This window comes from Falco punctatus (assembly GCF_963210335.1).
Source record: "Falco punctatus genome assembly, chromosome: 4".
NCBI lineage: Eukaryota > Metazoa > Chordata > Aves > Falconiformes > Falconidae > Falco > Falco punctatus.
In genome coordinates, this window is record NC_137583.1 from 11,397,896 (window position 1) to 11,424,755 (window position 26,860).

Consider the following 26,860-nt stretch of genomic DNA (forward strand, 5'->3'; position numbering starts at 1 on the left):
AACATTGTTTGGGAGATAGGAAGAGCAGCTATTGCCTCTGCCACTGTAGCCCTTCGTGCAGCTCCCTGTATCCTATTCACCAGGATGAGCACGTACCCATGCACACCCATCCAGAGCTCAATTCTCTTTGCCTTTCTAGAGACCTCCCCCCTCATCCCTACTCTACACACCACCATGAAACACACCTGCCTTTCTCTTCAGTCTTCCCCTAAACCTACAATGGCAAACTTGCTTCCCCACCTGGAAGCTCAGGTGAACTCTGCATGTTACCACAGAGCTGTACTGCATATTAGAGGTGGTTTCCCCTCCGCTTTCTTCCCTAGATTAGCGCCGCAGCACGACAGGGCTTCATCCTCCTTCCTCTGCCTCCCTGTCATACCTGCCTGCACAGCTCAGATGGCTGGGGCTACAGCATAGGAGGTCATGGGCAGAGAGAGAAAAGAAAGGAAAAATGACTCCTTATTGAAGAGCTAGAGGGAGGAAGCCAGGTAGACAAAAATCAACAATTGTGATTGACGCACACACTGAAAAACAACCACCAAATGGTCTGTGATCCAAGTCACAGATGCTGCAGCTCTTCACTGCAAGCAGATTGCACCAGACACTGTACTACGCACGGTTGCAAGATAATTTCATCCAAATGTGCAAATACGCAAAACAGATCATACAACAGGCTTGAGCTGAAATGCATTAATGACTGCAACATCCCAAACTCCCCCTGTGCGGCTCAATCAACAGAACTTTGCTGCCCAGACTCCTCCAAGGGGCTGGCATGCAGCTCCTTTTCCATGACAGAGGCGGCGGCGGTGGCAAAAAATCTGTGCTACGTTGCAACTTCTTACCTGCTCACATTTACCCACATGACAATAGCTGCACTTGAACAGAAGCAGGGAGAGAGGTGGTGAGATTTTCCATCTCAACTGGCAGGCAGCAGCAGATTTCATCTCACTCAGCTGCCTCTTACACAAGCAGCACCCCTTTCAGGCCCCCACGTCTCCCCCAAAAGACATGCACCGAGTGTGTGTTTACAAACACACCATTTATATATGCACGTCAAACACTCGCGCAGATAGCATGCGAGGAGAGAGATTTAAAAGAAAAATATGTCTTTCTCCATATACTGTATGTTCCCCTGGTCTTTCCATTTCATTCTGTTTTATCTACCAAAAATATATTAACCCAAAAGCCTGTTTCCATCAAAGTCTCGATTCCATGAACATTTAAAGATAAGCCTTATCTTATTACTGGTGCATTAACAACAGAAATCTAAAGGGCTACTGTCAATCATCTCCTTTTCTCTGTTTCTTTTCCCCCTTTTCTCAAAACAGCTTTGTAGAGAGCATAACTGGGACCTCACAAGGGTTCTGGCGGACACAAACACACACAAACACCAACAAGCAGAAAAATGCCACCCCCATCCCAGTGGAAGGTACTATGGAAAGATCTGAGGGTTTGACCAGGGCCAAGCACGCGCTCACAGAAAAGGAAAGAGAGCAGCATCAAGCAGCACCCACTCAAACCAAGAAGGAGCCTATATGAATTTCTGCAATTACGTACCTCCTTCCCCTACGGCACAGGGCCTGCTGGCAGGTGATGTCAAAGCAATTTTCAAGAAGTTTGCATACACAAAATGAACCACTTGAAAAATCCAAGGTCACAGAGGTCATCTGCATTTATATTTCCATTGCATCTATTTGTTCATTACAACTTTTCCCTTGCCATCCTTAACTACCTCTTTCTTCTGGTATCTCAACCTCCCCACATCACGTGTGTAAATTTTAAATAATTCTTACTAGGACATCTGCATCAACCGAGGCAGCATCCAAGTATCTTGGCAGAGACGCTTGTTTGAGGTTTTAAAATGTAAAGGTTCTAGATTACTTATGGAAAGCGGTGATCCTTGTCTACAGTGATCTTCTGGGGCAGAACAAACTCTGCAATGGATGTGAACTCCATGCCTCTGGGGCAATTAAAATTTCCACCTTCGTTTTGCAGCAATGTGTTTTCCTTCCCTTGCATTTCTTTTGCTTTCTAATTAGAAGTTTTAATTCTGCAATGAGTGTTACTAAAAGCCCGAGCCAAAAATAACATAGCCTGTTCCAAAGGACCTTTGAAAAGCTTTTATTTTTAAAAGCCAGAACAAGACAGACGATCCAAGAGTGATAAATCTAAGGTTTCTGAAAAGAGCTGAGGATAGCAGGAGGGCAAAGAGACAGCTAGGGATGAACAGCACGCACAATGCAGCTTCGTAGTAAAAACAAATTTCTCCTTGCAGACAAAACCATCAACTGCACATGTAAGTCTCTACCAGAGATTTTACGAAGCCTTTCTACATGCTACAGTGGTGTCACTGAGGACCTTCAGGCTCAAAGCCTGATCCCCTCTAACATCAGCAGCCCCTGAACTGGGTTTGTCATCTGCTTGCCCAGATGTAGGACAAAGCACAAACTTTGAAGGTCTTTGCCACAAGGTCTGTCCCTTGGGTAATACAGGGGAGCGTGTACCCTCTTCTCATGAAAATGGAGTACTGCTCTGGAATGCGCTCTCATGTCCCTCCACTAAGATAAGATGAACACAGTGAAACCACTGCATGTGGACAGTAACTTCCCAGCCACGCACGCCAGATCAGTTTTATCTTCGCAGACGCAGCACAGAGAATCCACTGGTCACCACAGCCAGGGCAGCACCAGAGATGTTCAGGACAGTCCAGCACTGAACACAGACAGAACCTGGAACCCAACCACGATAACTCCAAATGGTGCCTCTGAAAGAGTTTCACAGCACCTTCTGGATACAACTTTTTCAGCAACTTATCTGTTAGTCTGCCCTCAGTTCCTGAAAACCTCTGATTTTCAGCAAGAGGCTACCACACAGAAGCTGGCAATGAAAAGTTCTTGTTCGTCCTTTTTCAGAGCCCGAGAGTTGCATAGTTGGATTCTCATCCCAGGGAATCAGCTTCCAAACACCCTAAAAAGAGGTGTGATGTGTTGTGAAGGTCGTCACACTTCAGCTGCTCTCTGGCAGAATGAGACCAACTCCAAAGCGGAAGAGCTTCCAGGGAACAAGCTGACAGCTGCTGCTGCTTTTCCTTTAAGCTACAGGAATTTCAGCAAGGACGCATCTGATCTCAGCTATGGCTGCACACAATCTAACACCGATTCATAGGATCACTCAGATTTGAAAAGATATTGGGACACCGTCTAGCACCAACCTCTGCTGAAAGCAGTTGGTCCAGACCAGGTTGCTCAGGGCTTTATCCAGTTAAGTCCTGAAATATTTGCAAGAATAGAGATTCCAAAATTTAAAATAATAGTCTGGTCCTACCTACACGGCTTTCTAGATTGAACACTGTCCTTTCCCTCAGGCATATTGAGGGGCTAGACAAGGTTAAATGAAAATGTGTAAGGTGGTTTAAAGGGTCATTCCTGGAAAGAGAAAAGCATTGAAGTATTTTCCTGAAGTACTGTTTGTTATATCACGTAAACTTGCAGTCAGGTAAACTTGTCTACAGCAGGAATAAAGTCACAGCCAGCAGCTCGAAGCAAAATTACAACCAGGTTATATCTTATGGATGATGGGAACAGAGAAGAATGAACTGTAGGTCCTAAAAAAACAGCACAGGGACACAAAGTTTTAACCAGGAAAACACATCAGATGTTTATGCATGTTAGGTGTTTATTTTTCTATCAAGTACATGTGCCCAGATCATGACAGGATGTTTGAACTGTGCACATCAGGTCTTTTACCCACTGTTTATATGAATGTCATTCACTATCAGGCCTCTGTGGAAGATAAACAGATTGAAGAGAGATGGGGACATATGAGAGTTTTGCATTGCTTCCGCTCGTAACTCTGCTTTTGGTGCTGTAAGAAACAAAACCTCTTGACGAGAAGAACATCAGAAAAAACAGGGAAGGGAGAAAAAGAATTGGTCACAAACCAGGAGGTAGAGAACAGTCCAAATGAAAGGTATCTACCAAAATGCTTAGAGACAGGCACTCCGGAGACCATGAGACCACCCAGTGCAATTTTTCTGAAGTGTGAAGACGACAGACACAAAGTAGCTGAAACTAAGACCAAAAAGACTGATGATCCGCTTACCTGGCAGACAATATTAAACACGCATGCCACAGAGACTTGTTAAGGGGACTGCAGGACGGCTAAATCCTTGCTGACGTTCGAATCATTGGGCATCTTCCACACTCCAGCTCCTCTGAAGTCTCAGAAGCCACAAAGCCAAGCAGTAGGCTTGGACCTATACATGGTGCAGGGAGAGGGGCTTAAAAGCTAATCACAAATCAACCAAAAGTGCCTGTATAGATTTGCTGCCCCCCATTCCTACCACCCTCTTCATCACAAACCTTCACACCTACGAAAACGCAAGACCTCAAGCAAATCCACTGCTATCTCAGGCTAGCCAGAGTGCCCAAGGAAGACTCTGAAATCTTTAAGATTTCTGTAAGAAGTGATACATACTGGCAAAGCACATCCACACATCCCTTCTAGCAAGGTCTTGTACTGCTTCATTCAACAGGCAATTGCTTTGGATTATTCTTTGATACAGCACAACATGGTCAAGTTGACATAAAACATGGGCAACAAGCTCTAACCCAGAAGTGTTTTTTTGTGGAGTCACGCTTGCCCCATTTTTACAGTGGGTTATCCTTAGGTTTCACACACTGTTGTAACCAAAATACAATATCCAAATGCATTCAGCTGTCCGTGCTCACGTGCTACCTTTCCCACATGTTTTCCCTTCCTTTTTCCTCTGCTGTAGGGATGCCAGATCTTACTGCGTATGAGGAGAGGTTTAGAGGCTATTGTACAGGCATCAGAGTGCGTGCTACAAATGAGAGGTTACATTCCTGTAATTCAGGTGAAAATGCCCTAATCCTGCTGGAGATCACAGAGACCACTCATGCAGCCACGCAGTGTAGCGTCTTGGTTTGGGCCCTCAGCTGCATGTTGCAGGCACGTCCATCCCACTGAAGTTAGCCATAACACTCACTTTGGTTGTTGTAAGAGTACGTTTAGGGCTACTGCTTCTGAAAATCCCATTAATGAGATACCACCTTTACCTTCAAAAGGTAATTAGAATAACGGTTCAACCTATGTACCCAACACAGTGTGGAAAGCTAAGAGCGAAAGGATATTTGCAGTGCTCATTTCTAGGTTCAAGCTTTTAGAGCACAAACTGCTATCTTGATTGTGATCGAAAGGTCACCACATTGACTAGAGATTAAGATGAACAAAAGGCAGCTGGTTAGGGGAACTCTCCCTTTCCACACTTTATAGCACTGTCTGATTGCAACAACAAGCAAAAGGACAGCAGGATTGTGCACAAAGCCCCAACAACCCCAAAACTCCAGTGTTATTATTGAATAGCTCACATACCCAGACTCTAGAAGAAAACAGCAAGCAACAAAACAACAGTATTTAGAAGCAAAACATGGCCTTTAAGCCTGTGAGAAACAGCAACTTGCTGGCTGTACCAGAGAGCTCTATCGATGAAAACTGCAGGTGGAACAAAGGCGCAGAGGAGCAGCAAGGATGGGGTAAAGGTATATTCTTCAGCATAGGAGAACTGATGAATTTATCATTAAAATATCCACAAACTCAGAGTGGAAAGACCACTTCCCTTGCATTCAGAGTAGTATCACGCATTTCCCTTCAGACTATGATACCATCAAAGCCCAGCGTACTTCCTGTGTGGCACACTGTCCCTTGGCTAAAGTGTTGTCTTTTGAAAAGACAAACCCATCCAAATCATATATTTTCATGTGAATCATCCACAAGCCCACGTCTGAGGTGCAGTGCAATGCTGTTGCATCACGGGTGCAAAGACACATATACCCTTACCTTCTGTTTTGTGAGCAGCCGGAGCATCGAGGCATTAATTGAGCAGTCATGTTCACTGCAAGATAATGCTACAGGACAGCGCAGGTTTTAGTCTCCTTGGGGTGGGCGAAAGGGTATTAAGCCGTTGCTTAAGGTGTTAATCCATGGGCATAGTTGAAAGGGTGGACATTATAATAGATTATTGTCCCCCCCCTAGTCTTTGAGAGTGGTAACTTACCCATGCAATCCCGGAGATTTCAGAAGGAAGATTTTCAGATGCATAGACCCCTGGCTATTATCTGGCATCCATATCAGCACCATGTATTAGTCCCCTAGTACTAGCAGCACCCCCAGAAGAGCCCCAACTCTCACTTAATGTGTTGCACTCAGTGTGTTTCCCACATGGCCCCTGAAAGGCAACCTTGTGCTGCTACTCCTCCTTGGCACAACAGCTGCAGGGTAAGAGTACTGAGTCCTACTTTCGAGCTTTTTGTTTCAGAGTCTCATCATTTCCCATCATGAGCTGGGTGGAGGGAGATAAAGGCCGTCAGTCTGTCTGCAGAACAGGCTGGCTCTGTTTGCCCCGTGCCCCACCAAACAGAGGTTGTCGACTTTTAATGGAGCACTCAGGTTTCTGCCGATGCCAGCTGCAGATAGAACGGCCCAGTAGCAAACAAATTCAGGTCCTTGGGGGCCGCTCAGATTCTCCTCTTATTTGTTAGTTTACCTGTAAAATACAGTTGGGCTAATTCCTGCTTGTGTGGTTGCAAAGATATATTTCCCTCTTCTTTTGAGCTGGGGGGGGGGGGGGGGGGGGGGGGGGGGGGCGGACAGGGGACAGATGAGCAAGTGCAGCAAATCTGATGGAGTAAGAGAGCATTTCCTATGGCTTAGGCAATAGCAAACATTTTCTGCTGGGGATTGTTTGCCTAACACTCTGCACAGAGGTGACGTTGTGCATCACATTATAATAACCAAGACCCATTTGTTACACACAAAAGTGCAGAAGGCATCCTAATATCTACATGTTCAGACTGGCTTAAATCCAATAGCTCCTCCGACATTAGCTGTTGAATTTATTATATGCTTATTAAAAGGCCAAGAAAGGAGAAGGAATTATCAGCAAATGTTTTATTTGATTTTTAAGTATCAATAAAAACATTTTAATCACACCTGAAAGCATTGTGTTACTGAAATGGACCAGAACAGCCACCTGCAATTCAAGTCTCCACTTACCTCATACATGACAGTGAGCCTGAATGACTCCTCAGACTCTTCTTAAGATTCATCCTTGTCACCAGACTGTTGTTCAATTCAGCTGCAAAATTTGCTACTGCTTAGCTCCAAAAGACATACATGTTTTGATTTAGATGTGAGTCATGAGAGAGAAAGGCTGCAGCACTGAAAATGGATCCAGTCTGAGTTCAGATGCTTGGCACCTGAGTGTCTGACAACTGCTCCCATTCAGGACTGTGACTACTGCATACTTTAATGAGAAAGTCAAGGCTGTGAAGACTGGGTCTTGCAGGTCAAGATTAAAACGCACCTATAGAACCAGGAAAACCTGCATATCACCTCTGTACAGCATACTTTGCATCAAGGCAGTCCACATTCCTGAGCATCTTCTCACACATAAAAAAAAACCCTAAAGCAAAAAACCCCTGACTTCTCTCTGAAGAATGGATTCTAGTAAAAACCAAAAATAAACACATGCTTTGTGGACAGCAGGCTCTAAACGGGTCATTTTGCAGCTGAAGCCAAATGAAAGCAGAATGAAAAACTCTGGAAAAGTCACCTAGAATACAGGTCAGGAAAAAGAACTTTTGATGGTTTTCCACAAGGCATTTGCATAAGCTAGGGAAAAACCACCTGGAGAAACTCATTACAGGCTGAGCACAACACTGGAGAACATTAAGGGAATAGTTATCATTGGTACACTGTTTGGGAGAATATTAAGCATCGTTCAGAGTTCTGTCCTTGAGCTAATTCTATTCAATATTTTCACTAATAATCTTGATGACTGGATAGATCAGGTGGGAATGAGTATGCTGGAGGAAAGGACTGGAATTTAAGTGATCCCAGCAAATCGGGGAAGTCTGAAAAAAACAGGAAGCTATTTAAGAAGGGACATAGAAATGTGTAAGTACGGAATGGAAAATGAAAGCCCATATAACAGAGCTACAGAGAGACATCATGATACTGAGCTCACATATTAAACTTAAGGCAATAAATTCCTGATTCTGCAAAACCCGCAGATGGGGAAGCATAAATAGGAAGATGGCCTGAGACACAACCAAAGTTAAAATCCTGCTTTATTCAGTCAGTAGTCACAACGCCTTAGCTAGAGAACTGCCTAGTTGAGAAATGCACTTAAGGAAAGACATTGACCATTTGGAGAAACTCAGGAAGACAGAAACAACTCCAGATCTAGGAAACAGCTGCCCAGTGGGGCGACTGGACAAACTAAGAACATTTACACCAGAGAAAAGACCACTGAGTATGGCTGTGATCAGTCTTCAAGTACACAAAAGAGCGCTGTATAGAGAAAAGGAATAGTCTGTTCTCTGTACCTCAGTGGATAGGGATAAAAAAAAAATATCAAGAGACTCACACTGCAACACGAAAGATTCAAGTAAGATACCAGGAAGAAAGAACCTGTTTCCTCTTCCTCCAAAACAACCCTAATTATATTACTGTGACAGCTAGTAACAAAAATCTCTAAAAACAAGTTAGCTGGACACCTGGAAAGAACAACATACATATAAGCTGGTCCTTCTTTTGGTTAGGGAGAGGGACAAGGAGACCTTAGGATTCCCTTCAAGAAGCAATAAATAGCTCCTGCCATTCTATATACCTCTGACAACATCTCCTTACTGAAGGGGCACAAAGAGCTGCTTATCAACAACAGATTCAGAAGAGACCTTGCTAACGGACAGGACAAAAGAGGGTTTGCTTTCTTAATATCTTTATATTGATCCTAAATTGGACACAGTTGCTCCAAGAGTCACTGAGAAATTTTGAAAACAACTGCTTCTCTTCTGAACATCACTGCAAAGTTCACATGACAAAGCAAGCCACAGGATTCCAAGGAAAAAATGGAAATGTCAGACTGGAAGCTTAATAGACCCTACTTTCCATCTGATCTAGCGCAATCTCAGGAAGAGACACTACCGTATTGTCCTCCAGATCAGGCATGTAACAGAGCTGCTCCTCAACACAGAAACGCCGCAGGCTGGAATGGATGCAGCACTGCTGCACTGTAACCTGGGCCGCTGCTGCTCTCTCCAAGAAAGGCTGCACACCTGTGGTTAAGCAAAGAGATTCTATTACCTCATGTAGTGCACAGCCACTTCCCTGGATTTCATACTTTGAGCTGAGGGATGGAAGCCCTGGTACTGCAAGCACAAACAGCTACATTAGCTACAAAGAGAAAGGCACCTCATTTGCAAGCCAGGAGCCACAGGCTGTTTACACCAGAGCGTCCATAAACATTTAATTAAATCAGCCTTTTTCAATCATGGCATATTTTCTACATCACTGCTCATTTCCAGCTTGTTGCAAAGCCTCTCCTGATGCTCCTTTTTTAAGGTTCTAAAGTGCTGCACTTGGTAGTTACTGCAACAGGCAGAAGCCAGGAGTAGCCAAGTGCAGAATGGGAATGCTGGGTTTGCTCAACCACTCCTCAAGGGTTGCCCAGCTCAAGATGCATGGTATCTGCAGAAGTCCAGCAAAAATTCACGCCCCAGTGCTTTCTGACAGCGCTACCTTAAAGTTCAGATGAATTACGAAAAAGTCACTTTTATTAACTTAAAACAGAAGCTGCTTCCATGATCAGGTGAAGAACACAAGAACTGTTGATGCCCAAGCCAATTTTGTGACCAATTTTGGAATAGAACTGTTCAGCAAAAAGGGAAGCAGCTCGATAACATTCATTAGAAATTAACTGTTGATTCAGGTTATTCTACTACTGTCCAGAAAAATGACCCCAAAACAGCAACGTGCTTCTGAACAACATTAAGATTCTTTTTCTTCATTTTTTTTTTTTTTTAAGTAGCCAAGGTGACCTTACTCACTTTATTGATTGTCCACTAAGTAAGTGGACAATCGGCACAAAACAGCTGTTAAAATGCTTTGCTGCATTAATGATAACATTATTAAATGATTCACATATTCACAAAAACATGCCTTAACTGACATCAATTACCGATGTTACCACTTTCTTTAAAACAGAAGTCAAAAATTCTCCTGGATGTTACAGACCAGTTTTAGCTTACTTCAATGCCAGGTAAAACCATGAAGCAACAATCAAGGTGATTAACCAGCCTGGTTTTGATAAACATGACTCATTCAAAAAAATCAAAGGACAACTGGTCATGTCCACTATACTGGAATTATCTACACACATTCATAAGCCACTGGCTTACCCAAGACCTTCTGCAAAAAAGACAAAGAAAGAATAACCTCAGTGTTACTTAACTTTAATGACCTTCCAGAAAAAGTAGAACTATAACTGGGTGAGATCTGCAAATAGCCCGAAGTTAATTTAGCTGGCAGGAAGAGGAGGAGGAAGAACTTAAGTACCACCAAAGGCAGGCTGAAATTGAGTATTGACAAGTGAAAGGTAACCACAAAGAACGTATAAATTGAACTACACAGATACCTTAATAAAGGAATCCAAGATAAAAGATTTGGGCATCACTGTGAACAGCTCAATAGAACACAGACCCTGCATAGCAAGACTCTGGGGGATAGACGCTTAAGAAAAGGGATGGATATTGCTGAAATTATTAAAATGCCACTGATCAATCTTTATTTTGAAGATTGTATTGATTTACTAAAACTATTAGAAGCGTGAATAATTTTCCATACCAACAGAGGTTGTGAAGACTTGCACTTCCAAAGACAGATGGTATCTGATAAAGGTAAACAAACTGACAGCAAGAAGGAAGGGAAATCATGACTTCTGTTCCAGCAGAACACGAAATCAACTGAAAAGAGCAAATTAAAACTGCAGTTTCATAATTAGCTTGTGGGTTAGAGTGCTACAAGATATCTTGGAAAACGCATTTCAGCAATTTTTTAAATGATCAGGTATTTGTCTGGGTAACAGAAAAACCCACACTTAAAACTAGACAGAACAAAAATACAAATGTTCAGACTCAAAGGACACAAGATACCCACCAAGTGTGAGGACTCTGGGGAAACAGTTCCCTTGGAAGTAGGTTATTCCATAATTGTCCATGGCAGAAGTTTTCATACTTTCCAAGAGTGTGATGCTGGAAACATTAAATGCTAATGTTTTAGAATCTATCCCTATCTTCCCACAAATCTGCTTGAAAGAAGGAGGGAAGAAAGATGAGGGAAGGGAGCTTGAGCAACTCAAAATACATCAGCCCACAAGGCTCCCTCACACCCAGCAACATGCTATGCTGATATCAGCAGATCAAAAATGGTGAAAACTCTTCAGGCAGCTCTCTTCTACATCACTTGCCAGGACTGAAAACTGGAGCTGCTGCAGTGCCAACATAGTAACTGATCTCCAAAGATAGGGACAGGGAATCCTCCCTGCACTGGCAGCATCACAACTGGAGTAAGCAGAGGGGCAAGGCTGACCCAACACCATGGTGAAATCGTTCAACACTTCACCTACTCGTCATTCCGTTTTGAAATTTTGTCTGTTCACCTTATGTATGATCAGTGAATCTGTAGATCTCTAAACTCAGGTCCCTTGGAACAGACAAGGTCTGGTCTGGAAGATGAATGCTATCTTCAAGAAATTTTCTGATGATTTGACTCAAGCAGCAAAATATACCTGCAGGCAGAAGGGTGCGAGCTAATCCCTGTGTGCTACAGCCCTACAGAGACAGCTGATCCTTCTGCAATTCCAAACTGCCAGTCAAAGCTTTAACATCTTAATACACAGCATGCTCTAATTAAAATTTCTAATTAAGGTGTGTGGGGGGGGCACTAACCAGCAAAACTAATGTTGCAAATTAGCAAGCCTTACCTACAAATTGAAGGTGGTCTTTGTTGCTCTTTCATAGATCATATGAATGTTAGTATTTTAAGCAAATAATTCCAGACAAAGTTACCATGAGTTCACTTCTGCCCATTTTAGTAGTGGGAGACAAGTAACATTTCCTAGGCAAGCCTCCTTTGTTAGGGTGCATGGGACACAACAGACAGTTCATTTTACCATCTGCTTTTGGAAGCTAGACCAAGTCAAAAAGGACCAAGGAACAAGTTGACAAATTCTGTCTGCATTGCCTCAGTGAAAGATTAAGTTATTTCAGAATTTCTCTTAATTTTGTCCCAGGAAAGAAAGGAAATGTTCTGAGGAGTTTGGACTAACTACCCTCAAGGCTAGTAACAGCAGACTCAGAAGCAGCCTTCACGTGGTAGGCAAGTGAAATGTGGGAAGACAAGCAGCAGGAGCTACAGCCTGAAGACCCAGCTCCAGCCCTGCAACATCCCACACATGACAGTGGACAGACAACTCACTGAACTCATTCAATACTGTACTCATCAATTGGGCATGGGTTTACTGCAACACACACATCAGTGAGAGTGAATTGTACGCTATGTTTTTTAAATACATAATATACACCAAGGGGAAAAATTGACAAATAATGTCAGTACTTGGAACTGATGCAGAGAGCTTTTCTCAATACTGATCTTGCAATAATTTTAACTTAAAAGAAATTGTTATCTTAAAAACCTGTGATGCTTAAACATTTATATATACCTGTTCTAACAACAGAATTAAATTACTAAATAAATGCGTGCTTGGATATTGTTATTGCAGCAGTTCTAGGCTTCTATAAATACATTTCAGCCTAAACCCATGCCTCTCATCCAGCTGTGTGTTCCCAACAGCTCTATTTTCATCCCAAACTGGCAAACCTCTTTGCTTTTCTACTGTTCTAAACCTGGATGTCTCCCTGGAACTGCCCAGTCATGCCATGCTTTGCCACACAGCAAAATGAGATTTACAACTCTGAACTGGATGGAGACCAGATTGTCCACTTACTCAGTGGGGCTGTAAGCACAGATCAATCTTCTGAGTTAAAAACAAACCACCTCGGGTATACAGTGTTTTGGATTTCTCTCCAAACAAAATGCTTCTCTTGCCAGAGCTCCCCAACATCATTTTTAAATAGGCAAGCTGATGCAACATCATCCCTTCCTCTTCCCCTTCTACACTGATTAACAACTGAAACGTACCTTAGTTCATCTAAGGAGGAACAAGAAATATGTACATGAGAAAGCACATCTCATGCTCTGTGCCACTTAACCTACGCATCTTTCTGCCCTTAAGCCAGAACACTGCCACCCCACCTTCCCCTTCAGCTGCAATAGGGCACATTCATCCAGGACATCAGCCCACAGTGACACCCCTCATCCTTCTTCAATAAGAAGGGAAAAAAGCTTCCCAGTGAGACTTCCTGATTAGTACCAACATTTCAGAGATTTTTTTCACAGGTATAATACTCTACAGTAATCTTTGTCAGGAAGCACCCGAGGATGAGACTTAAGAAACAGAGGGTTTGATGCACTGAGCAACACTGGATGGAATTCAATTATTGCCTCACTTTTAAATTTAAACTATATCATCATCTCTATGTCTAAATCTCAAGGTATGAAAAAAAATCAGTTAAAGAAAATAAAAGCATGCTTGCTTACCCTCCTGTATGAGCTGTATTATGCTTTTGATGCATGTGTAATCCCTAAACAAAAATCACTTTTGAAGGCAAGTGTCCTGACCCAGGCATACATTACAGGTCACTCGAGCACCCTCTCTCCTTCCTTTCTTAGCACCTCAGCCCAAGGGCTTAAATGCGCAGACAGGACCAACTCTCAGATTCTTTCACTCCAAAGAAGTCACTCTACATGGTAAGGAATTCCAAAAGAATCAGACAAAGCCAAGTAAGCACCTAACAGAGGAAAACGTGGTTCAAAATACATAAACACAAATTGATGCACATAGGCAAAGAATTACACAATATTAAGCTTAGAATTGGCAGCTGCAACTCAGGAAAGATTTTGGAATATTCACTCAATTCTCTACAATCGTTAGCTTGGTCTGTGCTGACAACCAAGAAGTCAATTACCAGAAAGGGTATCGTTGGCAAGACAGAAATCATTCCTGGGCTACAATATAAAAATGGTACTTCATATGCTCTGCAGTAATATGAAAGGCTAGGAAGTTATGGAATGCATGTGAGGCAACAAAACCAGTTTAGATGTCTAATTTTTTGGGGGGGGAGTAATTTTGGTTATTTCCAATTCCTCCAATTTCTGCACAACAAGCAGCTTTTCTTTCTTCTAATGATTATCTCTAGATACCATGTTTCCGTTTCTAATGTCCCACAGACGGTATGACTCACATTTTGCAGAAAAGAAATCACATAACCGTTAATGCAGGTGGGCACCAATGTAGATAACCTTTCAGTAAGTGGACAGCATTTAAAAGAGCTTCTGAAAGACCTTGAATTTTCCAGGCAATAAAACATTATTCTCACAGAGGATGGAGAGTTCAACTCAGCTTCGGTTAAAGTGAAGCTTAACACAGAAAACTAGATGATGGATTGCTTGCTTCAGCAGAAAGGAAGAAAATTAGGCAAAACCACTGTGGGGTCTAAGTTTCAGCTTTTGCTTAGGGAATGCTGTTTTGGGAATGAATTCACCATGAGGGCATGGATTACTCTTAACTGTCAGACTGAAGTTATAGGCACTAAACTTACCAGTTTTCACAGAAAACAATATAAAAAACCTGGTTCCTACACTTCCGAATGGGGGCCATATATAGCCTAATAAAAGCAATTTTGCGGTCCAAGAAGGATGGAGTCTCTGATTGACATGGATGAGACCCTTGAGAAATCTAAGAATGATCAACCAAAACACAAAAAGACTGTATGACTTCCAATCAAAGGAGAAGAAATTGATCTAAACAGAACCTTCTAGACCTAATGAACAGCCTAGATTCCTAAAGGATCATAAGTAATCAGATCAGTTTAGCCAAAATGCCAACACAATGGTGCTAGCAGACATCTCAGTCACCACCAGGGTTGTTAAGTTTAGCAGCTCTTGATGGAGACCTCAAATTACCTTTTGGTTAAGAAATGTGAACTAGAGCAGGCAGGACTGCTCAGTACTCAAAAAGATGGTCATGTTTTTAAGAATGAACCTTGTAGGGCAGTGCAGGGCTGAGATTCAAAAAAAAAATCTTGCAGAGTTTTTCTGACTGGTGAGTTCCTTTCACAGTTGATCCTGAATGTGAGCTCCAAAAAGAAAAGAATTAGATGGGATTCCCTCTCCTGTCATTTATGAAGAAAAGCATACAAATACATATCAGAAATATGTGACTGAGACAGAGAAGACCCTTACAGTTTTCACCTTTGACAAGCAACAGTCACCTTGCAGGGAAAAAAGAAGACATGAGTCTTGCAGACTGACTACATCTTGAAAAAACACTCAGACATACAAATAAAGAACTGTAACACTTACTAGGATAGAATGGGCTTTCCATTACTCTGTAAGTCCACTAACAACTGGAACTAAAACCAGTGCCAAATGCACAGCAGCGGATGTGGGAAAGACTCCATATTCTGGCATTGGCAACAGGAAAGCAAGCAGATCAGCCGTACTCTTCTTCCTTTTACATCTTGCCTACGGTGGAGCTACAACTGTATCAAATGAAGGTTTTAACCTATTTTTGCACAGAACAGCAGAAGAATTTGGGGGGAATCCCAGATGACTACTCACCTTTCTCCAATATCTTTCTTAAACACAACCTCCCCAAACCCTTGAATTCCTTCTGGATGTCCATCATCTAGCAAGACCCACCTCGCCACAGAGTGTGGTCATATAGTTCTTCCCCTTCTCCCAGGCTTGGCAGGTTAACTCCCTGTTCTAGGCTCTCTCAGAATTATTCTATTTATTAAACGAACTTACTGAGGATAAACTCACGTGTTCGTAAACAAGGAGCTTTCCAGCTCACTGTGGATATTAAACTAAAAGGAAAACACAGAGAGTTTTTGAAACTGCTAATAAGGTAGCATTCCTCTGCTGCCTCTCACCTCTCATTTCACAAGACCCCTGAGCTTTCAAGAGATGTGAACGCGGAGCTGCTCTCCCAGCAGTGAGTCGTGGCCAGTCCTGGGGTGGAACATGGCTACATCACTACAGACCCTCACGGCGCTGGGCTCTCCCTTTTGCTCTGCCACCCTGTGGCTATTTAACTGCAGAGCTCAACCAAGCAAGTCAAGTGCCTGCTGCCCAGAAAGAGGTGTCTCACATACACCAAGAACTCTGCCAGAGTGGATGGCTCGTTTTTTCATAATCAGGTACTTGCCACCGATTAATACAACTGGTAGGATCGGAGGAAAAGAGCTATTTTCAACCGAGCCACAAGCACACCCAGAAAGGATGCTTGGTACTTCAGGGCTTGGTCAACAGATTGGAATGAATGGCTTCGCCCCAGTCATTAAACGCACTGTAGTTTTTAACAGAAACTGTTTTTGAGAGATGGGTTGCAAGCTTGATTCAAAATCTGCATTATCAATGCCAGCACGCACCCAATTTTTAGGTGGGGAGATTTAGTTTTGATTCCAAGTAAAGGATGCCACCTACTGAATCCTTGCTACCACGATTGCATGCTTTGACCCTCACAGCTCAAGACCTCTGGCAGGTTCACAAGCCAGACTGCAGTCCCAAAATAAATTCCAAGGAAAAGCAGAAAACAGGCTTGTAAAAACAAAGCTTTTCTCACTGCTACTCTCCCCACAACCCAAAAAATGTATTACTCACTGCACATCTGCACAGCCATATAATTTCTAGTTTTGCAACGCTGACAACCTTAGCAGTATTAAAAAACACTCCTTACATCTTTATTCCATTTTGGATTCATTATAATACAGGCTGAAAATATATGCTAGTACAGTACATTCTGCAACATTTAACCCCTGTTCCCAGTTGCCGTTCTTAACTTCACGGCTTAATGACACAGAGTCAATAGATCACAATATGACCCTGTTAATATTTTTTTAATGCCATTTTTACAAATTACAGCATAATGCACTGATTATGAGGATGAAAGGGAAGTCTCTACGTCTGTCTGGAAACCAAATAAAAGAATGTTTGAACATCTGTTCATCCTACAAATGTCTTTAAAAGCTTTGATTTTCCCATAATCATTTTGTTCCACCATTTCACCCTTTTTCGAATGTGTATCCAACAGCCTCAGGACAGCAGCCAGAGATCTGCAGTAATAGCACATTATAATCAAAGTTCTGGGGCACGCTTAGGTTCTTCTTTTGGAATTAAAAATGGGAAAGAGCACAAAACCAAACCCCAGACTTCAACAGATACCTCTCCAGCTGCTTGTCCTACACAAACCTCTGCTAGGGGAGCAAAATGAAAGGACAGAGCTTTGGGACAGGGGCTTTTCACAGAGGATTACAAAGCACAAGAACAGGGTATGGTTGTGGGTAAAGGGACTCGCCAGGCACGGCATGCATGCCTCTGCACAGCCTGCTCCCACTGGGTCAGTAGCAGCTGTTGCAAAACTTTGCTCAAGTCCTAGCCCAAGCACCTAAACACAGCCAGTTACCCACCAGGCACGGGAGCTGGTGTAAGCTACTGGGCAAGAAGCTTCCCCAGCATGTGGGGCTCCCAATCCCTGCTGCAGGAGCCCTGCCAGCACCCAGATTTACATCTCCTTCTCCAGAGGCAAGAGCAGAGCCAGAACAAAGAAAAACAATGAGCAAAGATAGGAAACAGGAGCACTGAGAAGGTTAGGTCTTGGACTGAGAGGACGGAAGAAAGATACTGTGTTAGTACACCAGTCTGGAAACAAGACAAGACAGCGGAAAGATTTTAAAATAAGTATATTGCAGAAGACTGGATGAGAAAGGGATGGAGGTCCAGCTCTGGAAGATGTTGCTGCTGCCCCCCTTGGAGTACCCTACAGCAAATAAATCATGGGATCCTCAGTACTAGAAGGCCTTTCAACCACAGAGAGGGCTGCAAAACTAAACATTCAGGACTAAGGAGTTTTCAAATGGATCAAGTTCCGTAACAACTGGCTCACTGATCCTGCTATGGGCGAATCCACAGCGTAGAGGGGAAAACATTAATCAGACAGTGCTTCGTAGAAAATTCATACCACTGTTTACACTGACAGCCTCCTTTCCAGAACTGTTCAAAAATGCCTTAGAAATGAGAAAGACAAAAACCTGTAAGTGCAAGGCTAACAACTGTGGAGCAGCCAACAATATCCTATAGCAGGACCTCTCCTGATGACTGCCCTTTTCCTTCCAAAACTCCAAGCAGAGTTGGCAGAATTTAGTGACCCATTTAAAATTTAGCCAGAACATTAGAACTATACAGATAAAAATGTAAGATCCTTAATAATTCACTTTTGATTTTTTAATGAGAATGTTTTTTATACCAGTAACTCTTAGACTAACCTGGGATGGTAATAACGGCATTCCTTCTATGTCATCTGTTACTCTAGCTTTTGTCACTGCAGTATCTGAAGTGGAGGTAACAGTGAAGAGTACAAAACAGGATTTGATAAAGGCTTAAAAGATAGATAACAATAAATATTCTTTCTAAAGACTGCCTTTGGGGGTGTCTGGGAAAAGGAGAGAAATGGGGAAGAAGAGGTGACAGGGGTGCAAAATGCATTTTTTTCATTATAGAAGGATACATTTTCCAGCCAGGCTGGCAGCCCAAGTCACATTAAGCCATAGCTGAAGTTGCCTGCCTAATTCCTCTGGGATCACACTGAAAGCATACCCCATAATCTTAAGGGATGTGCTAAAGCTTTGCTGGGACTCACTCAGCAGAAACTGTTTGGGATTATTCCACAAAGTGCTAATTCTGTTCTGATTTAAAGGGGTACCATCAACCCAGTTTAGAAACCAAATTTGCCCTGTCTCACCAGTGTCCAGCTGTAAATATCCTCTCAATAGCTGATATTTTTGCCATTTGTATCCACTTTGGTTACCTGGAAGTTAAAAGGAAAAGAAAAAGACTGAAAAAAACCTCCAGTATCATGTTAGCATGATGCACTCACATCCATTAATAAATGTTTGAATAATAACACTTTGAGTGTTATATGATTAATGAGTGTAGCAGTCTATTACAGTTATTTGCTTCCATGTGCAACCAATGCACTTACATTATACATACGGTCATCTTCTATGGCTGGCTTCAGTGAGTGGGTCACAGGCTGCTTACACCAACAAGCAGAAGTACTTTTTTGTTGTTCAAAAGGCAGGAACTAACATTTTCCGTGCTGACAAGCCCGAGTCCAATTTCTGTTCCAGACCGCAGCTCTCGCACCTGTAGAATTATTGTTAGCTTTCATGTTAAGGTGTCCTACGCTTTGTAAATAACAAAGGGATATTACCAACTGCTCTCCTTTTTATGAGCCTAGGACATGAAATTGAGAGGAAGAACTAAAACAGCCATGAAATCCCTATTAAACAACTAATGGTTTCTAAAGCATCTTGGAGATACTCATTTTACAAGGCTTACACTGCAATCTTCTATCATTATTTTAATGAAATAAAGCCCTTGCCTATTTCCAGAGGCAACTTTTTCCTTTTGCACACACAAAAGACATTTTTGTTACCAACCCCCCCCCCCCCAATTCTGGATAGGATTCACCACAGCACGGGCAGGAAATTCAGAAAAGCTATATAAAATGCCACTGAAGATAAATTCTGAACCTTTGGAACAGCAAACAGAACAATTAAGACTCTCAGTTACACAGACCATTATGTTTAATATGAAAAACATCTCAATATAAATCGTATTTATAAAAAACATCCATACCATCTCTCAGATAGCATCTTACATAGTTGCAGCTGAAGGAATGCGAAATATCCATTTTATGTTTCACCTATTGTATCGTGTACTTTCTGTCTCCCACTTTGCTAGGGGGAGTAAACCTAGACTAAACACCTCCACTTTGTGGGTCATGTGAAATGCACATCTTTACTAGATTTAGATTAATATTGGTAGCAAACTTTTAAATCAAGAGAAACTTCAAAACAATTCTCAAAAAAACCACCACAATTAGAACACACCCCCAAATGTGCTCGTCTGGCAGGTGACACTCTCCAAGAGACCATAAAGATTCACATCACAAAGATGACAACATAAGCAGATTCTAACAGAACAAAACCAGACGGCAGAGATTTTGGAAGGGAGCATATAGTCACCAGGAGCTTCCAGGCTCTGTTTGTGAGGAACAGGTCTAATACATTCAGACAAGAAACACATTTCACTTGAACTCATCTCAGAGTCCCCTCTTTCAGGTGCAATCAAGAAGCCTTCTCTTGCTTTCTCAGGATTGAATCATTTTCTTCTGTGTGTCAAAGACATATCTTTTAAAGAGAAGAGAGATGGTAACAGGTTGGGCTGAATCATTCCTGCTGCTTTCGTCCTCTTTGATTGTATCCCCCTTCCCCGCCTTGGATTTCTTCTTGGAGGCAACAGTAAGAAGCATCTTGGTATCTGGCTTCAGTCCATCTGTAAAAAAACCCCAAGAACACACATGACAAACACGTTCAACATCACACTCCAGTATAAATGGAAAAAACAGACAAGCTTACTTCTCAAAGCAACCAAAGAAAATAAGAAAGTAAATCAGATGCATTAGGAAAGTCACCTTTCTGTGTCACACTTCTGGAATATGGTAACTCACGTGAAAAATAAGAGAAGCCTTCAAATATAGTTCACACAGTGATACTCCAAATTCAATGCAGTATCTTGACTGTTTTCTTCTACAGCTTTTAAATACAGGCAAAAATTTAAACAAGCTAGACCAACTTGCCTGGTCTAAGCCTTTTTACCCGCTTTCTACCAGCAGACCTCTCCTATTATTTACATACATCTCCCAAAGTTTCTACTCATTATTAAGAGTATTTATAAAAATATAATTCACAAATGAAAAACAACTAGTAAAATACTACAATTATATAGAGCCCTAAGATTCAGAACGTTCTTGAATGTCTTTATCCTAATTTACCAGACCTGCCAGAAGCACACTGCTTAGGTTTTAACAAATTACACTGTTTTGTGAGGTTTGGGGTTTTTTTGTTTGGGTTGTTGGGGTTTTTTTTGGCTAACACACAGTATTTGTTAAGGGTTTCAACTGTCATTTTTTAGGAGAACTACAATTAACCTGTGCAGGATTCTGGGGACTGAACTTAAGTCTTTCTCCAGATATTTGTGCTGAACAAAAATATTTGTCCTTTTCTTCCTAAATGGCTAGGGCTTATAACACTTTAATATTTTCTTTTAACTTGACACATTGGTGACATTTCAGATAAGAAATGCAAGATAGCTAAGTCCATAGAAACACTGTAAAACAAGAGAGATGCAGTTCCTAAAAGACCACTCCTGAAGAATTGCCTTCTTAAAGCAAAGGACAGCAAACCTCTTGGAAGCTTATTCAGTGCCACCCGAATACACTGTAATGTGGTTCTCAGGCACGTGGCCAAATTCAGTTCAGGTATTTTTAACCTGTGGTGTCACATAACCTTATCTCAAACACTTAATCAGCTTCTCTCCCCTCATATTGAAATTCAGATGCGGATTCTCATATCACAGCCTGACAAAAAGATTGAGATGCTTATGATTTACTGGAGACAGGAGGTCTACAAGCACAGGTGATTTGCTCCAGCACAGACGCATCTAGAGGCACTTACAGCTGATTGCAGGGGGACACAGCACCAGAGCCCACCTTCTCATCTTGCTGTGTCAGGTAGCAAATTGTTTCAAGCAGCATCCCCCCTGCATGGCGAGGGGGACGAAATGAGGGAAGTGTTGAAGCAAACCCAGGGAACTGTCGATTTTGCCATTTCATAGCCAGAGGCTGTACAACAGCCCCAATGCCCTGCAGCGCAGCCTTGGGGACTGCTTGGGAAACAGAGGGGTCTTGCTTTTTTTTGAAAAAATGCAAGAGCACAAAAGAGGAGAAAAGCAACTCATGTTGTACATAACTAAATAAGTTGGAGCCTACACTAAGGCTGCAGAAGTCCAGCATTAAGCAGAATCTGCTTCATACAGTTGTGCAAGATCTTTTATTTCACAGTCAAGACAGCAGCCATCTTCTCTTTTCAGATGGCAGAATACAGAAAAAGCAATGATTATTTAATTGTGAAAATAATTGAGAATGTTTTTCCTTGATGGTTCAGAAGTCTGATAATGACTGTCTTTGCATGTGTAAGGTTCAATTAATCAAACTAGGTAATATGGCACGGCCAGACCACATATTTATTACATGGTTTTATTACATTGTCTAGTCATGTTTGATGCAGCTGTTTCAATTTTTAATTGGATGCTTTCATATAAATTCCATTAATATCATTAGCCTTACAATTACTTCATCTGCATCAGGAAAAATAATTTATCATTACATGAAAAGGAACTTATTTCTTATTTGGAAAGCTCCAAGAACATCTTGGGTTCTGCTGGAAAAAAAATTGCAATAGTTAAAAAAAACACCAAACCAAACCCAAAATAAAAACAGCAAAAAGAGTGACCTCACAGTCCTGCTCTCCACCTTTGCAGGATTTATTTCACTTTATGTGTTTTCTGCTGTTTTGACCAACCTAATTGTAAGTGTCCCTGAACAGGGTTTCCTCCACTTTCCTGGGAAGACCATTTATTTTTCAGACAAAGAAACATTTCATTTTGCTTTCTAGTCTGTTTCCCTTTCTGGGTCTTATCACTATTACTAATGTTGCTGTTACTGGCACGTTACTGTTAAAGAAAGATGTTTAACTAAATCCTTTCAGAAAGACACACTCTAAATTAATTAAAGCAAACAAATCCTAAAACACTTCAATTTATGTTAGTAGGCTTCGCAAGACTCTAATTTCCAAAAAAATGCTAATTGGCGGAAAGGAGAGAGGAAGAGAGGAGATGTGGCATTAAAATTGCAGCCAAAATTTTCCCTGGCAGGTATCTGCAGCAAGGCACCAAGGCTGCTACTGCAAGCCCTTGCCTGCAGCCAGGCGGAGAGTGCCCCCGGGGGGGAGGTCAGCCCCTCTGCCCCCAGCAACGCTGCCTGCAAGTGGGGAGCTCCCAGCCGTGAAGATGGAATAACCACTTTGGATAAACGGAGCTTCAAAAACTGCCAGAGGCACCGGTGAGCACCTGGATGGCCCAACACATCCGAAACCTGGTCTATCATCTTAGGTGTTTAAACCAAGAGTCTCATGTTTGCAAAATTTCGTTTTCAAATAAAAAGGAGATGCTGCACGTGGAACTGTCCTGGGGAAAACGTGTTTAGAACTGAGCAATCTCATCTCCTCCACCCTTATCACTAACTTCCACACATGGAGAGGACAGACCTCACCTGCAACCATTAACACCCACGTGGACTCAAAAAAGGTATTGTGGATAAGAAGTTCATGGAAGAAATGGAAGAACGTGGTAGTTCCTACCAGTGAAGTGACGGGCTGACAGCCAAAGGCGGCTCAGGTATGATTAAATTCACAAGGTATCTAAATTACCTAATCAAATCCCACGGCCCACATTCTGCAAACAGATTAGGTGGCTGGCATCGTATCCTAACAAATGGCATTTTCTGTTTTTCTGCTCTGGTGCCAGGAGGTCTAAGGGCTGAAGAGGCTCCGTGATAGGGAGCAGCACAAAGGAGCAGGCAGGGAGAGACAGGAGGGGAGGCGCAATCGGGGTTTCATCTACCTCCGTGGATTTCTCGCGTTACACACAATGCATACTTTACATTTTACAAAACCAAGGAAATGAAGGGAAATATATCTGTCACCGAAGAAGACATCAGAGCTTTAATAGCTGAAATGACGGATATTTTTAGATGGAGGTCTAGTTTAACTTACCTACATTAAGGGTCTAATCTCTCCTGAACAATAGCTATGCGAGCTTGAACACAGTGAAAAATCTGTTCCATTAATTAAGTGCTGCCTGTACTACTTGGATTTGTAGCAAATGTTAATAGATTTCCCCCCCCCCCCCCGTTGGACAATTACTTTATTTTGCCAAGTTGCTAATGGATTAAATTGAAAAGGACCATGTGTTTAAAAAAAGAAAAAAAAAAGACTTTAGCTTCAAAGTTCTAAGAAATGCCTTGCATACAACAGTGGAAAATACCTATGTATTAATATTATTAATGGGCAGTCCTCAGAGGCGCATAAGATATTTGAAAAGCCTAGCGAATTCATTCCCACCCATCATAACCACGTCTGTAACAAGTACCCAGACAGGTCTTACATAAAATGTACTCGTAGCATCAACTAACTCAGGTTAGATATGAAAATCTAGTTGTAAAAGAGTTCAATCCACTTGATTCTTTTGGTTTCAACTACTGTTGACAATTAACAAATAAGAATACACACACTTAACACTATATCCTTTGTCTCAGTATGGCCTCAAGGATTTAGTCCAAATTGAGCCATTTATAAATGCAAAAAAGCAAATTTTCAAATTCAAATGAAAAGTGATACTTCATCAGGAAAAATACTTTCCAAGTCTAAGAATAGTTTCACATGCATAAAATAAAGGACAAATGCCGTGTTTTATACAGTTTTAATAAATAAAAGCTAGCTTAGTGAACTGCAGTATCTTACATAGTTAAATGCATTGCAGCCTTGAGTTTTACAACTAGTCATGCAAGAAATTTGCATAGAAACACTCAGCTTTCAGTAATTTCATATGGGAATTTTGCATTGCAAAATTCTGGACCCGTTCTTGTGTATCAACACAGGAAATCAATTTTGCTCCCCCTCCCCTTCCCCTCAATGAAAATACTAACAGCTACACAAGTTTTAGGGTGTCTGTAATGCTTCATTTTCTCCTTAGCTTAATCAGGCCTCAGCATAACAGGGACCCAGCAAAGCCTCAGGACCAGCACCCCATGCCCACCCCACAGTCCCTGCACCACGCTGGGGGAACAGCCCGCACACCAGGCTGCTGGGGAGCGCCCCTCAGCACACACCTACAGCGTATATACGTGTCCATAACCAGCCTGGTTTACTTTCACTTTGCTTTTACTACTACTACTTCATCTGGACGGCGGATGAAAGCTGATACAGCATCTGCTCTCCTAATTCCTTTGGTTAATCCAACGCAGGGTGAAGGAGCACCACTGTGCTTTTTTCCCCATATACATTTTTCTTTTAACTGATACCTGTAAGCTTAGATTCTACTTTTCTTTTTTACCTTTTACATAACTTCCCCACTTCGCTTCCTCCTTCACTTAATATTACCATTCCTCTTTATCAACATCTTCTGTCATCTTTGTTGTCTTTTTCCTTTTTTTTTTTCTTCTTAATCTTCTGCTCCTTCAAAAGGTCTCCAAAGGTTTCTGCTCTTTTTCCTCAAGTCCAGCTCCTCCTTCCTTGACTCCCAATTCCACTTGCTATTCTGACTTTCTGGGGTTTTATACACCTCTTTCCTATTCCAACTTTATTTTTCAGATTTCCCACCTCCGTATTTCTTCTATTTCCACAGATCCCCTCAATATTTAGGAACAGCCCCGTCTCTTTCAAAGCTAATTAAACTTTGTGTTTGAACAGAAGATTTTAAAGACTGAATGCCAGACACATTGCAGATGAGAAGATAATACAGTATCTTGTAGCCCAGCCAGAAACAGGAGTAATTTTTAAGCAACTGATACACACATCATTGAAAACAGGTGTAATAATACAGGTGCAGGGCATGCTCTCCAGCACAGCCAAGGAGAATAATTTATTTTGCTCAACTTCAACAACTCTCTTCTCACACATACACTTGTAAAAAGAGCCTACTGCTAATTATCCCAGTTAGCCCCAATAAACGTTAAGGTATCTGCATGGATGATTAGAGTTTTCTTACAGCATTAAAAATTGTAATGGGGAAAAAATATATGAAAAGATTTCAAGATTCCTGACTCTAAGAACTTTGCTTTCAGGTCACAATTAAAAGTTCATCCTACCAATGGAAAAATCAGCAAACGGATCACACCAACTGCCTGCAATGGTACTTGCCATGGTTTGCTGGGAAAGCACCACCTTGGGATACTTACCAACACTTTAGGAAAAAGCACATTGAGGCTACACCAGTAGCTACCACGGGAATAGAAAATACTCCCTTTTGCACTCACTATTAAGAAATCCTAGACTATTCTTGACCTGCTGATACTATCTCCAAACCTGCCATTCCATTCAGGAATTTGTGAGCAGAGTTTCAGTGGAAAATGGAACTTCATTTTTCCCACCTGTAAACAAAATATCCTATTCACTTCCTTCAGACACTACAGGTACGAGACTTAACTACCTGCAGTTTCTTGTTTCCTGTCAACATTGAAATACTAAAAATTGACTAAACATCAAAGAATAAGTTAACATAGCACACTGGATGTTGGAAATAATTTTTATCCAAGTCAAAAGTAACCTTTTAATATGACAAGCAGACATTCTTCTTTCTTCCTGGGGGGGGGGGGGGGGGGAAAGCAAAACTTGAAAGAGGCAAAGGGTTGGGGATAATCCTCACTCACAATGGATTATTCGTAACAGCTGGTTTTCACAATTTCAGGATTTCCTTAAACTGAACCCTCAGAGCCTGAACCCTAATTACACAGTTAAGGAGTGTGTGCCTGCATCAACTCTTCTGTTAACAGCGTACAAAAGCCAGTTGACCTGAAAATCAGAAATAATTAGAGCCCCAGATGGAGACATCCACGTCACAGCCTGATGCAGAAGGGCTGCACCTGAGAGTGGACAAAGTCCAGTCTCTCCCCCTTCTTTTGGCAACGACAGATTATTGAAATGAAATACAAACTTTTTGCCAGTACCACAGGACGCCGGAATCCAGTACTTCAGCACAACATAATTATAAACTAATTAATTTTTTTTCTTGCAACAGCTATGTATATTCAGCCAAGACTTAACCCCCCACACATTTATCTATGTTTAAAGAGGGGTACGAGGTTCAAATACAGCACTCTTATCTGTTTCAGATTCTAATCAACTTTAAAACAAGG

The 26,860-nt window shown here is 41.8% G+C and overlaps 1 protein-coding gene across 2 annotated transcripts in view; it reads right to left on the reverse strand.

Moving 5' to 3' along the window:
• The window catches only part of EEFSEC (eukaryotic elongation factor, selenocysteine-tRNA specific), a 245,654-nt gene that overhangs the window by 96,850 nt on the left and 121,944 nt on the right, over positions 1–26,860 (reverse strand). The window contains exon 7 of one of the 2 annotated variants that reach the window (XM_080385408.1): positions 4,102–20,382. In XM_080385408.1, coding sequence (XP_080241534.1) covers positions 20,198–20,382 — 185 coding nt within the window. In that variant the 3' untranslated portion in view covers positions 4,102–20,197. Of the gene's footprint in view, positions 1–4,101; positions 20,383–26,860 lie in introns of those variants that run through there. The other variant, XM_080385409.1, reaches the window with a different exon arrangement.